The sequence below is a fragment of the Zonotrichia albicollis genome, chromosome 3 (assembly GCF_047830755.1).
Source record: "Zonotrichia albicollis isolate bZonAlb1 chromosome 3, bZonAlb1.hap1, whole genome shotgun sequence".
Taxonomy (NCBI): domain Eukaryota; kingdom Metazoa; phylum Chordata; class Aves; order Passeriformes; family Passerellidae; genus Zonotrichia; species Zonotrichia albicollis.
In genome coordinates, this window is record NC_133821.1 from 41,494,195 (window position 1) to 41,508,592 (window position 14,398).

The 14,398-nt window shown below is 38.8% G+C and overlaps 1 protein-coding gene across 3 annotated transcripts in view; it reads right to left on the reverse strand.

Moving 5' to 3' along the window:
* Positions 1-686: 686 nt before the first annotated feature.
* The window catches only part of ZFAND3 (zinc finger AN1-type containing 3), a 142,215-nt gene continuing 128,503 nt past the window's right edge, over positions 687-14,398 (reverse strand). For all 3 annotated transcript variants that reach the window (XM_074537236.1, XM_074537237.1, XM_074537235.1), the window contains one exon: positions 687-3,299. In XM_074537236.1, the coding sequence (XP_074393337.1) occupies positions 3,145-3,299 (155 nt within the window). In that variant the 3' untranslated portion in view covers positions 687-3,144. The remainder of the gene's footprint in view (positions 3,300-14,398) is intronic.

The following is a 14,398-nucleotide window of genomic DNA, read 5'->3' on the forward strand; positions in this document are numbered from 1 at the left end:
CTGTTTTATGTAACTTACCTTTACTAGAACACAGCCATCTTATTCAAGAATCATGCAGTTTTATCCTTTAAAGTACCATAGGAATTTGGGGAAAAAATGGGTGAATGTGAATCAGGCACAATTTCAATTCCAAATGATTTTCAAATTTTTAAAAAATTAATAATTACACATTCTCTCTCCCTCTAATACAGAAAATTATGGGGTTTTTAATTAGCCATGTGTTTTTAGCATCTAAATGTTTAAGAAACAACAGTTTATTCCTCTGTTTATCCATTATGAATATAGCTCATTCTGATTTGGAATACAGATACTCTAGGTGAGGCTGTCAAAGTGCATGAAAGAACATTTAACACATTTTAGTGCCCGTGCTACAGAGTACAGTATGCATTTGACTTGAAGAGTATGCACAACTTATTCCTTTGATTTCTGTATCTAACCTCCAAGTTAAATGGACCAAACTGGCTACAGTAGATTTGCTTACAAAACAAATCCCTCAATTCAAACCCAATAGAAATACTATCCTTCCCTTCCAAACCTGCAGAAAATCTTGTCCACCCTTCACCAATTGTAAATTCAGCTTGAAGTTGCTGACCTAACCTTGGTCCTTCCCCGTTCGTATTTCTTACATGAATTTACAGTAGAAATGGTGCAAAATAGCAAGACCTGTTGGAATAGGCAGAAAGGACTTCAAACTTTAATCTGATTGGTTTAATTTTTTTTAGCATGAGGAAAAAGAATAAAGTTACAAGATTCTTTTAATATTTTCACAATGTTAAACTAAAATTGAGCTCTAGGCTACATGTGTAAGTAAATCTAGAACACAAAAGGGTTAAATAAGATCTTCTTTTAAGATACAAGAACTTAAGCTTTCTTTACGTTTAACAAACTTCACAGAACAGATACTGCAAAGGAACAACCCCCTCCCCAACTTTTTGTTTAAAGTGAACATTGTCCATAATTCACATGAACTTTAAGTAGTGTCCTCTCAAGAGCCACCTTGAAACCGTCTGTGCACTTGTAACGAGATTAAAGAGAATATATAGGAGGAACAAAATAGCATCTTCAGTATTAATGCAGAAAAGTCTTGTGTATCAATCAGAATGCCCATCAAATGCTAGGATAGGATTTTGAAGGAAAAGAAAGTGCGTATCACAGCAGCCGCCAAAATCCATGTTTTTTTTTAACTCCTCATGGCAAATGAAAATAATATCCTTGGACAGTCCCTCTCACCAGGACCACTTCCTGAAAATGCAGCCCATTATAGAAGCTTTTGCTGCTGGTTCATATTCTTGAATAAGAACAAGGGAAAAAAAACAACAGCTTGCCTTCCAGACAGCTTGCATTTATAATGATGGGACACTTCTGATTTGCTTCATGGTTAATGCTAATACAGTCAGATGCTGAGTGTGTGTGTGGAGAGACATATATATATATGTGTATTACATATATATGTATTCTTTTTTTTATTAGTTGTCTAATTGTTAAATGTTCCTAACTGGCTACCAAAGTAACAGTATAATTTGGCCTACAAGGAGTTAATTACCTGTAACAAGTAGAATGGAGGATGACTCATACAAGCTGGGGTTTTCCAAGTGACAGGTTACTTCACCCTCTGTTTCACATCTGCCCAGTAATTGAAGATGAGAAATGTCGATCCCTCCCTCAGGTTTTCTTACAAATGTACCCATTGTTAATAACTTACTAATCGACTGTGAAGTTAAACTCATTCAGGATTAAGCTGGGCGACATGGGCACGAATCACTTTTACCTGCAGAAGCCCCGCGTACAGCAGGAGACAGCCCGGTTACGGTGTTTGCTTTTATGCTTCTGAAGTGGCAAAGCTGGTGCGGCTCGGCTCAGCTCAGCTCAGCGTGACACAGCGTAACAGAACCAAGGCTCTGACCAGATCCAGGTCATGCATTCACATCCACTTGCTATACTCACTTTGTGGGCAGGGATTTTCCTGGGCGCGTTCAGCTGCATAGAAGGAGGGCTGGTGGAGCCCCTTTGATTATCTCATTGACACTCGGAACGTGAGGAACACGAACTCACTCTGACAAAGGGCGTTTGTTTTACAGGTTGTTCCCCAATACTGTTACTGAATTCCGTTTGCTACAAAATGTCCTTTTTTCCCCAATATGTAAGTCTAGCTACAGAAAGTCAGTCTGTAGAATCCAGCCATGGCTACTGTGCTGTGAATTAGCCTTATTTGATCAATTATCAGATACCTGCACTTAGCAAAAGGCAAACAAGAGCCAATCAGGTTTCGGCCAGTGGGAATGGCTGCACTGCTCAAGGTATGTGGAATCTGTTCACACAACGCGTAGAATCTCTGTGGATGCCATGTAAAAAGTTATGCACCATTTACTGCTCCAGGATGGAGTTGGCTTTAAAGAGAGATCATAATTTAACAGAGAAGAAAGAAAAAAAAGAAGGAAAAAAAAATCAAACCCTGATAGGTTCTTTATAGTAAGATACATATAAAAATTTTTCATAAGAATCTCTGTCCCCCTTTCTTTTTGGCTTCCTGGGAAGAACCGGAAAGGTGTTCCTACCCCAACAGAATCCCTGATGCTGGTGACACTGCCTAACTCAAAAGCCACATGCGATGAAGGCACAAGTGACCAGTCAGGTCTTCTGGGCTTAAGCAGCTGCAGTTGCTGCTCCGAGTAGTATTTCACCTCCTCAGGATTCAGTAGCAGTGAAGAGGTGAAAGGCTGCACATTAAACAGTTTGTCCGAAAGCCATGTGCATAGCAAACTTTTACACCAGCTTCTATACAACTATTTGTTTTAACTCTGCAGCTGGAATGTTTCCAGCATAAGGCTTTTAGAGTGACTCCAGCAATAACAGAAGCCTTTGGATTTTTCTTGCTTTGTTTAAATCCACTAGCCATACTCAAAAATAATATTTCTTCATGTTTTATTTTTATACGGTGGCTAGCAGGCACCTTAGTAACCAGCCAGAGATAGATTTCAACCACCATCAATCCCTAAACTACAGTACCAGGACGGTTGGCTAAAGGAAGGAAACTGATTGGCTGTAGTCTGAAACTTGCCTAGTACAAGGTGTCTGGCTGACTTTGTCCTAAATAAGGCTAACATTAGTGAACTAAGAGAACAGCATTTGGTTGCAGTCTTGCACTCAGGAACATCCTTCGCCAATGCGTTGGCAAGATCTCCCTACTTTCCGATCCAGTTTCACCATTTTCATGATGGCCTCCTCGCGCCCGCGGCCCATGTGGTCGAACGTGCAGTCGTGCTGTTCGGGCAGGCGGTGCAACATGCAGAACACGTAACCTGCCACAGGGAGACAGGAGACACGGTTAGGGACTGCTTACAGAGCTGGCATCTCACCTCAACCACAAGTGAGTAACTCCCCTCTGCTGGGGATTACTCAGTTCTCAAAAAGTCACACTATTTAAATATTTTACTTATTTTCTTGCAGGGTAACAAATATTTGATCATTTACTGCTTTTTGTTGACAATTTATCAACACAGTACCAAAGCTCAAGTCATACAAGATTTGTGGGGTTTTTTTGCCATCCTCTCATCCTATACAGGAAACCTCCAAAATCATCTAGGCTACGTACCATCTACGTAGTAACTAAGCTAATGCTTTTGGGTTTTCACTGAAATCTTTCCTACTTTTGAGTGGACTTTGTTGTCATTTCTGAAACTCACCTATGGTACTCTAGGGTGATCTCCCAAGCAGATTTTCAAGTCAGAACTGTTAAATTTAAGCACCTTTCTTCCTCCTCACTGCCAGCGCTGGCAGTGACAGCAGGAGAGTTCACTGCTCCTTCGCTATCCTGGTCGTCAGAAGCTTCTCCCCATGAACCATTCTGTCACTAACCACAGGGGGGAACAGGCATTTGTCACAGGGACATGGCATGCACATCCCTTTGCTCTGCAGCTGAGAAGTTGAGGTTATTGTCTCTTTGTCTAAAGCTCCTCGATGTTACTCAGCTTTCCAGGGAGCACGTGACTTAGAAACATGCCAAGACTTTTCCCTGCAGGTGAGGAGGGCATCTGCCATAGACACCCCTTTCTAGTCTACAAAGGAAATCAGTTTTTTCTTTCTTTGTCCCTCACACTTTGTAACAATAAAGACAATGCCTCAAACTTCCCACCTCCAAGATGAATATTAAATAGCAGTGGATGCTATAGGAAGGAGAAGTCACCCAGATACAGGGCCCACAGTCCACTGTATAGAAACCAAGTGTGGTTCATGTAATATCACCTGTGCTGGGATATTTTTCCTACCTGAAAAGCTTTACATTGCTGCTGCTCCCTAAATGCTCAAAAGATAATTCAACCCACAAAATTATAATATTTGAGAGATGGAAAAGGATAAAAATGAGTGAGAGAATGATTGGGAGAGTGTTTTGTGCATATACACACACACACACATATTTATGAGAATATGTGTGTGAAATATCAATTGCAGGAGAGAACAACTTGCTACCTTTATATTAGAGCAATTGTTAAGAAAACAGAGAGGAGAAAAGTGTTATAAATGGAATTATTTTTAAAAAGTGAAGAAAAATTGATTTATCTTTGTTTCAGTAGCATCAGGCTATGAAAAGACACGGCTATTATCTGTGTCTGGCTTTGAAACCCAGTTCCAGGAACAAAGCCAAAAAGACAAGTTTTCTGTATTGGTATGTACAATTCAGAAATATGTATGGAAACATGTAGATTGAATTGCTATGTATCTGACCCCTTGTGATCATTGCCTCCACTTCAATCTCAGTCTGGGTCATACCACACACAAATATGACAAATATCTTTCCTGAGGTGCCAAAAATTCAAGGTCTGATTGTTAAAATGAAAATATCCCTGGACTATAGTGCCAATACTGAACAGGCATTTCACTCAGTTCCCTCTCACAGAAAGCAGGGTCTGAAGGCTTCCCTTATTTCTTGAAATAAGATATCAAATTGCTGAACCAAAGTCCACTGCAGGTACAAGAATCATAAATACCTACCCTGGATGAGCTCAAAAATCAAGTTCATCATCTTATGTACAATGAATGTCTAAGAAGGAGATGCAAGACACCACAAAGATATGGATTGGGCAGGAGGTGTATCACCCTCCTCTAAATAAAAATTTGTTTTAAATCCTGGCAGTTTTACAGATCCTTTCCAAATGTTTAAGAAGCATATGTAGAAATGCCATCTAATGTTACTGAAAAGAAGTCTTGAAAATTTATACCATTTTCTGCACTGCTTCACCAACACCCTTTGACAATTCTGTAAATGTAGTCAGGAAGTTCGTATTTCACGTGATTTATCACTTTTGAACGTGACCTTCCAATTGCCCCATTTCTCTCCCTTCTACAAAGCGTCATGCAGACCAGCACAGCTTCATGATATTCCTTTCTACCCTGCCACCCCTAATACAATCTATCCTCTGATTTGCCCAATCTTTATTTCATTTTTGAACACCTTTTATTTCTTTACAGAGTACCTGTTTTCACACAGAAAAATCTGTACTGTATGCTATATTTATTCCACATGACACATTATTTTTTTCTGTTCCCAAGAAGTTTTTTTTTTACATTCTTGAACAAAGTTTCAATAACTGTCCACAAAAGAATGGCAAGCGATTTTCATTTTTCCCAGAGTATGGGAATAGTATGTCTAATTTCAGTGACTAAATGATCTAAACCTGTTATTAATATATGCATATATATATATATATTTAAATATGTACTGCTAATTAGAACAGATAGTATCTAATGAAAGAATACCCAAGCTCATTTTGAATGTTACAAAAATAGTTCTGCATATATTGGCTGGTTCATGGAACGGGTCTTATTCTGGTTGAATTAGCAATGCAGATCTCCTGGAAGCTCCATTTCCAAAAAGAGAATTCAGATCTTTAGTCTCATTGCTACAAATGCTGAAGTCACTTTAAAGATTGGAATTTGGTTTTTTGTAGGTTTTATTTAAAATTTAAAGGCCTTTAAAACACTGTTATTCAGCAACTAATTGAGTGACATTAGTTCTGAACAGTTTTTCATTAGTTCAGAGTGGGTATATTCAATTAGGTTATTACTGCTGTATTCACTCCTTGTTTCTTCAGTGGTTTGAAAATCAGAAGGGACACTCTGTGCTCTGCACGTGCACAAGTGCCTGAGCTGCCTCAAGGCCATCAGATTTTACAGCAGTTCCATTACTGACTTGTGTGTGCTGGGGCAGAAGGCCAACAGATGCATCTGTATTTTGATCCTTAATGCCAATCCATATTTAGAGGTGAAACCTTTTCTCCTGAGAACTCTGTGTCTACCGTTACAAAGCAGGTTAGATGAATGAACTCCTGCAGTGTATATGCTGCTAAGTTCATTATGGGATGGTATCAAATACTGGTTGTGTCTCTTAAAGGAATTTACTGCAGAAATGCTTCTTTTAGCACACTATCACTAAAAGCCAAAACAAATAACTTTTCTGCTAGTGTAAAGAGCATTGCAAAAGGGAATCCATCTGCCAGCTGAAGTTCATTTGCCCAAGTCATCAACCTAAAACATGCCAGACTTCCACTCCCAGTGCAGAAGATTTCAATCTAGTAAATGTAATAATACATCTCACAGCTCTGCAACTGTTTTCTATGTTAGAAGTAAACTATGAATCACCCACTCCTCAGGTCTCTAATGCAAACATCTTGGAAAAACATTATGTAGTGCCTCAAAACATTTTTGCTCCTCTGAGCACCACAGAAACTTCTACACAATACATCATAAAAAAAATTCACTTCCATTTCATCACCAGAGCAAAAATGGGTAAAGCCATAAAGCAGAGCACCATCCCTGCCTTACAGAGGAGTCACTCAAAGGAAGTCCAAGACTGCACACCAGCAACTATGAAGCTGCTTTCATCATTCCTGAGGAACCTGATGGGAAAGGATATTGGAGAGAACAGAAAACAGAACAGGCTTCCATATTCCAGACCAGAAAGTTTATCACAGACCTACAGCATGCTGTGTGTGGGTAATGAAAAACAATTGCCCTTTCTCCCTTGCTACACTCAAGAGCCCTGGTACATTTTTGAGTTTCTGAAGGCTGAGCCGTTCAAGTATCACTGCTGACATGGAAAGGCAAAGCCCTTCATTACCAAGTACCATCAATCATCTTAATTGTTCACTCTAGACATTTATCCTTTCATTGCAGGCCCCAACTGCTCTGAAGGTTTAGCCTTTATGCTACAGTGACCCCTTTTGATACATTCAAAGAAACTCCCACTGGTAGGTAAAGGAAAGTGAAGTCAACATTACCATAAAACCCTGAGCTTCTGGTACTTAAAAATCATCTTACCTATTCCACTAGGATCAGTATTTATTATTTTCATTCCCAAGTCAACAGGCAGAAGTTCAGAACTGTCAGAACTTGCACCATTTCCAAATTTCATTTCATAAACAACCTATGTTTGTATAGAGCCCTATACAAAGCCTATTCAAAAGCAGTCCTAGTAGTGACACAGACACAATCCTGTGCTGTGTGCTTTGACTTCACATTCTTCACAAGCTATTTTACTTCTCTTGCAAACCTGAAATTTTAATCAACAGATATTGAAACAGAATTTAAAAATACTTTGTGACTTGAAGATACTGCAAAAATTCTCTACCAAAGGTTAGAAGTAAACTGTGTAAGGTTAGAAGAAAACTAACTATACCGAAGGTATTATCTAACAAGGTATTGCATGAGTCTACAAGCAGATTTCTGTTCAAGAACAGATTTTAACATCTCTTTAAGCAATGAACATATCTGCAGGCTATCACACAGCACAGCCAAACCAGGCAGATGAGCCAGCAGAGAAGATCAGCTCATGCTGCTGCACTGTTCAGAACAACTGCACACCACTCACTCCCAAAACAACATTTCTGCATCTCCCCCGTAGCCCTTCCAACTGGAAAGATGATTTAATGTGTTGCAAATTATACTAACAATAAAACTATTTATAAGTAAGTGTGGAAAGGAATTTTTTCTGTTTTTTTTTTTTTTTTTTTTTTTTAAGACATGAAATAGGTAAGAAATGACTGGAAGAGCAGAACAAATAGCTACCAAGACACAAAGCAAGATGCTAAAGGCTTCAGCACCTGAGAAGTGCAGTATGAGCCAGCTCACTCCCTGTGCTCTGGGGGCTGTTAAGCAAGAACACATGGCAATGGAGAGATGGGAATGTGCGCTGTAGTCCAGCCAGGCAAAGCTTCCAGGGCAGCTCGGACACACTGCGTAGGCAATAGAAATGTATCCCAGTCTGCTGGTATCTGGTATTATTCTCTTTTAGACAGCTCCATGCATGCATCTACTCTAATTATCTCTCCTCTCTGTTCTGTGGGAATGCTCTGCACTAGAATTGTCAGCTTTCATTACACAATTCAAGGAAATTTCAGGTTTACTGACATTTTCTGTATAAGCAAACCAAATCCCACAAAGCTAAACAACAAGGTTTTGGAAATAAGTGAACTAAACTCTTCTGTTTCTCCTTCCCAGCTTTGAAAGTTGACATGGACTTTGACAAAGTGATAAGTACCTCAGAATAACTTGGGTGGGAATCTTGTCATTCATTTCCAAGGGGAAAGAGAGGAGCATGCCACAGTATGATAAAGTTTTTAACCACATAGATGTATTTATTAAAACTCCACAAAATTTAGGTACTCCTTTCTATCGTTTCCACTCCAAACTGAATGGATGGGGAGTGTTAACCTCTAGGTGCTCAAAGTCAGAAGTCTCTAAGTATCAATGCACATTGTTTTAAGCATTGCCCTCTCAAAGCACTTCAGTTCCATGAATCCTCACAAACAGCACACAGCTGTAAAAGGTTCACAAAACATACAGGAGGATGAAGTGTACTTTTCCTATTAACTTATTTTTCTAACCATTTGCTATGATCACTGCAACTTAATTCACAGTATTTTCTTCTTCATACAGATCATTGATACCTACTCACAGCTACCAAAATGATCAACAGCTGAATTAAAGAGAGGAAAAGGAAAGAGGTGGTGTAAAACACCTTAGAATGTTTCTTTTTCTCTGGCAATCTGTCCCTGGGACTGGATGAGCACCCTGGGGCTTCCCTCCTGCTCTCAGTGATAATCACAGGTTTCATGCTGGAAGCATATAGCTCTGTGATACTTCTGGTGCTATGTAAGAGTGCTTATGAGATCCTACAGATTCATTTTGTATTTCTACTACTGGTTGTACACTTAGGAGAAAAGAAAGGAGTAAGAATTTTTTTTTCTGTTCTTCCTCTATTTTGCTCTCTGCCATAAAGAGGGTAAAGAAATGTGTATGTATCAGCATTAGAGACAGAAAAAGCATTTGTGGAAAGGACTGCCCAAGAAGTGAATGGAAGAAGTTGTATACCAAAGAGGGAGGACATAATACTGTAACAACCGCTGGACAGGTATGGTTAAAGATTCTGCAAGAATTCTTCCAACTGCAAGGAAAAGACTCTGTATTTCCAAGTTTGGTCACATATAACCTGTGTTTCAAAGTTGTTTTCTGTCTATTTCCTTTAATATCATAAGCCTGGGAAGCTGCTTTAGGGAGCACACAAGAGATGCAGTTTGGCACTGTGGAGACCCTGCCAACAAAGTATGTTTTATCCTAGTTTGTGCTAATTTCAAATACACTTTCCTATTTATCTGACTACTTGCACAGAAAGATGTCAAACTATTTTTTCCTACGCTGAACGTGACAAATTTTGAACAGAGAATTCATATCATTTCAGGACAGAGCAGATGCTGCTTTTTGGGGGAATTTTTTGGATCAACAATTCTTAAAGAGGTTCTACACAAGGCACTACTCAATTCCTTGTCTTTGGAACTAAGAAGAACAACTCAAAGTTTCCTCCTGTTTCTTTGAAGACATTGTATTTGGAGTGGAAAAAATTAAGATATGGCACTCTTCTAGACTCAATTCTTAACTTTTGCTGTATTGAACACTAATCCCAGAGAAGTAGGGAAAATGTTTAGGAACAGAGCTGAGATTTTCAGGAAATTATTTCTGAATTTCAAATAATCCTTAACCAAAGTCATAAATACAGCACATCTGCTTTGTAATAGTAAGTTGCCATTAACAAATGTTTGCTATGGGTCAGGTCTGACTGAGTACTGCATGTCTCTAGTCAAGATTGTGTCCCAGTTCCATCATGCACCAGAAGAAGATGGTGGTTAAATAAGTTGATTTGGACCAGATATTTTTCTTGCTGCACAGAACTCATGCATTTGTGAGTAAACACTTCCACATCACAACTTCTTCACCCACAACAGATTTCTAAGTTAAGGCTGTTGTCTACTGGGGACAGCCTATCAGAACAATTGAGGTCCAGGAACACTCCCACAGACACAGGGGAGTGGGACCATGCAATCAATACTCCCTTTTAAAGTGCTTCATACCTCAGAGGTCACTGACTCACCCAGTGGTGACAATGGCATCTGTAGGCTCCCCTTCTGGCCTTACACACCGTCCCTGGCTTTTGGTCTCAGCTTCCACCCACAGCAGTCAGGCACAAGCAGCAGCTGTGACACCACAAGCTCGCTCTCCAACCACCACAACTGTTGGGTCACTGCTCTTGTGTAATCTCTGCAGAACTGAGCTCTGGTCCCAGTTCATCTGTGATAAAGGAGCCACTTCCCAGAAATTAGCATTTTAATTTGTCATGTAATATGTTGATATAACTGGAAGAGACATTTTTCACCAAAGACTTGTGCAATTGTTGAAACACAAAGGCAGGGAAAAAAAACCCCAAATTAACAAAACTGGTTAAACTTTAATTTAACCAGAGAATTTTTGGAGAAACCATTTTGCTGCAAACGACTTACAGCATCAAGTGAGGTATCAGATAATAAACATCAATGATCAACTTATTTGAAGGAGGGGAAAAGTAAGGTTCAAAATTTAAAGTTTAGACTTTACGTAGGTGAAGAGTTTCCGTATTTAAACAATTGTGTGATTTTGCAATGGCATATTCAAGAGGAATTAGTATCACTTCTACACTTGTAAAAGGAATATTCATTGCCACATTTGCACGACCAAGAACACAGTGAAATAACACTGTACCTCCCAAATAATTCCTAGTTTCACAAGGTTATGTGGGAAAATGAATCCAAAGAACAGGATGCACAGAAAGAAAGCAGAATTATGTCAAAAAGGCCTCCTAGTGTCCAAGGCAGCTAATGAAGTAGAGGTAACTTTTACTAACAGGTTACACTATCACAAATGTTAATACTGCTATAAAATTAGATCTTCCATGGGCTATACCAGCTAATCAAGAGGCATTTGTTTCCTACTCAACATATTTAGATTTGAGCAGCGTAGCCTCTCTAGATTTGAGTGGTGTGAAACCTTAAATAAGTGTCCTGAGAAATGGCAGGTGCATGACAGAGCTCTCCTAAGGTCAGAGCTGGGACTTGTGCAATATTTAACACTTTACAAAGAGCTGTGTGAGCTTTAGTACTTCTAGAATTCTCTACACCAAACCCACCTGAGCTTATACACTTCTCCCAGAAGCTGAGGATTTAATTAAAAGCTGAAGTGTACCCAGAAATTTAATTAAAATAGCAAACAATACCTAGTGATTCAATAATGTATGTGCGTAATTTTGTTTAGCCCAATGAAAATGCAGGAAAGATAAGGCTACTAATAAAGACCTGGGATGAATAATGAAAGGGTCTGTACTAACATCCAGTATGTGTGGCATTAATTGTAACAGTTCTCCTGGATCCTGCATGTATTTTGACTTCATCACATGCTGAATAAAATTGCAGGTTTGACTTTCAGTCTATTTCCTGAGTTGTATTTCTTATGCCCTGGGTTTCAGTAGAGGTTGCACCGTAGTGATATACAGTCTGGGAGCAGCTGGGCTGGCTGGCCAAACAAGAGAGATGCAGCTCTACTTCCTTTAAACCTAAATAAAATGTGTTTTATGTCTTCATTCCTTATTTACACCTTCGGTTCAGGGTCTCTTTGATTACACCTTCTGCTCCATGAGAGTTTTCTGTTACTGTAGCCTCTTGCAATCTATGTCAAGAGTAATTCTTCTTCTAATCACAGCAAAATAGAGCTCCATTCAGAAGTCCAATTTACACCACAAAGGAAAACAAATGCTTAGAGCAATGTACACTACTACTATTCCCTTTTTTTTTCTTTTAGTGTAGATGTACAAAGCATTCCTGGCTCCTGCTTGTTCAGAATATGGCAGGAGCCCATACAAGACTTGTGCCTGTAACTTGCAAAAATGTCATCAACTCAGGAATGTTTAACAGCTCTGAACACCTCTGTAAGCATTTGCATTTCAATAAGCATAAAGATACAGTAAATAAATATATTACCTTTAAAAACTTACTGAATACTATTATGTAATTATAATATCCATTGATGCAGTTTCTCAGCTCTTGAAGCTTTCCTCCAAGGCCAGTAATACTTAATACTAAAAGGCCCTGACACAAACTAATACTATTCTTTTTACATTTGTGAAAACTGATGCACACTGATCTCAATGCCATTTCCTTAGGACATCATTATCCTTAGAACATCCACATCAAGTAGTCTCAAGTCTCAGTACCTACCTTTAACACCTTCTTATAATTGAATTATGTACTTTAGGACCACAGTGGTATTTTCCTCTAAGACAAGATTTTATTTAAGGGCACTCCTTAGGGGAAAAATACTCTAGCTCCTGGAAAGAATTCTGACTTTTCAAGCAAATTTAGACAATTCCTTTCAATTATCCTTTTTCTCCTCCCAGTTCTGGTGCAGCAGTAGTGGCTATGTTCTTTCCCCATTTCTTCCTGTGAATATCTTAGACTTTCATCAACAAAATTCACATTCCTCCCTACCTAAGCCTTACCTTGTGGTAAGTTACCTAGCTGGTAATGTCCCTTCAGGATTAATCAGATTATTATGGCATATTTTTGGGCCTTCTGTGTCTACTTCAAATATCAAATTCTATCAGTACTTCTGTGTACTTCTGTTAACACATGGACAAACATGTTTGAATCATTTTTAAGGGGGACTTATCTGTCCTTTTTTCCTAAGAAAAAAATGACTCAGAGATTGAGCAAATACTTTCCTAAAAGTACTGGAAAAGATATGAGATAGTCTCAGATAGATTTTAATGTTCAAGTTCACTAGGCCATGTGTCTCTTGTACATACAAGACAATTAAAAATTGTATCCTCTTTCACTTTATGGAAACACTTCATTCTTCTGTAACTACAATACAGGTATGTATGGAAGGAGATTTAATGTGGCACACTTACAAAATGCTGATTTTTCACCCAGTACTGCAGTTTCCATTTGAAAACCCCAGAAGGTTATACACTGATGGACTTACCACATCAGTAATGTCAAAAGAAAACCACTTTTTGTTTTTAGAAGGAACAGCCTAACTTGTTTTACTTAAGGAGAACTTGGGGACTTAAGAGATGAGCAGCCCATCTCAATTACATGGACTTTTTGGGACTACAGGAAGGCAAGGAACAGGCTCAGTACACATTACTAAATCAACACTGCCAAACTTTTGGTAGCACAATGGAAGAAATCAAAAGCAGCACATCCTGTAGGAAACCCATGTTAATTGAACAAGCTGGAGAATTATACTGGAGCCTCTTCAAACAATATTTCATGATTCCTAATTATAAAGAGCATGAACTCCATTAACACTTCTAAAGCTGTGGACAGCTTTTCTGAAACCTAGACACTAAAGCATTTTTCTGGGTTCTACACTTGGAGTCTATGATGCACCAATTAATCAACTACTTCTTCATTTCCAGTACTTTCAGAATACATATTAGAAAAAACCAACATTAGTTAACAGCTCCTATTCCTCATCAATTAAACTAGAGTCTTGGAATAATATCTTCATAAAATACAACAAAACAAACTCCCTTCCCCCATCTGAGTTCAAGTTCAAACTTCCATACACTTTGTATTTTGTTGGGTATTTTTTTAGTACTTGCAGCAAGATAAGGTAAGATGCTGGACATTCCTGAAATGGCTGAAGCAAAAGAACTATTCTGGGAGCAACTCCCTTAGGAGAGCAGCCAACACAGGACAGCTGAATGTGGCACATCTTACAGGCTGACAAAACTTGCCAGGGCTGTAGTAACCAGTCACTAATAAGATTTATTTTAATACTCCTTACTGAACTGGCTGACTCATACTCTCCAGCAGCACTGTGCATATTTCATCTTAATCAATGGAAGTACATCTGTGATACCAAGACAGAATCCTGCCCTGAAGCCATTTTGGCTTGTACCAGATAAACCTTATCCATCTAGAAAGTGAATTTACCAGCACCATTACAAATTCTCCTCCACAGAAAAAGGTTCCATGGAAATGGAACTATGATTTAGTATTTGACGAAGTTTTAAAAGAAACATTAGTTTCAATAC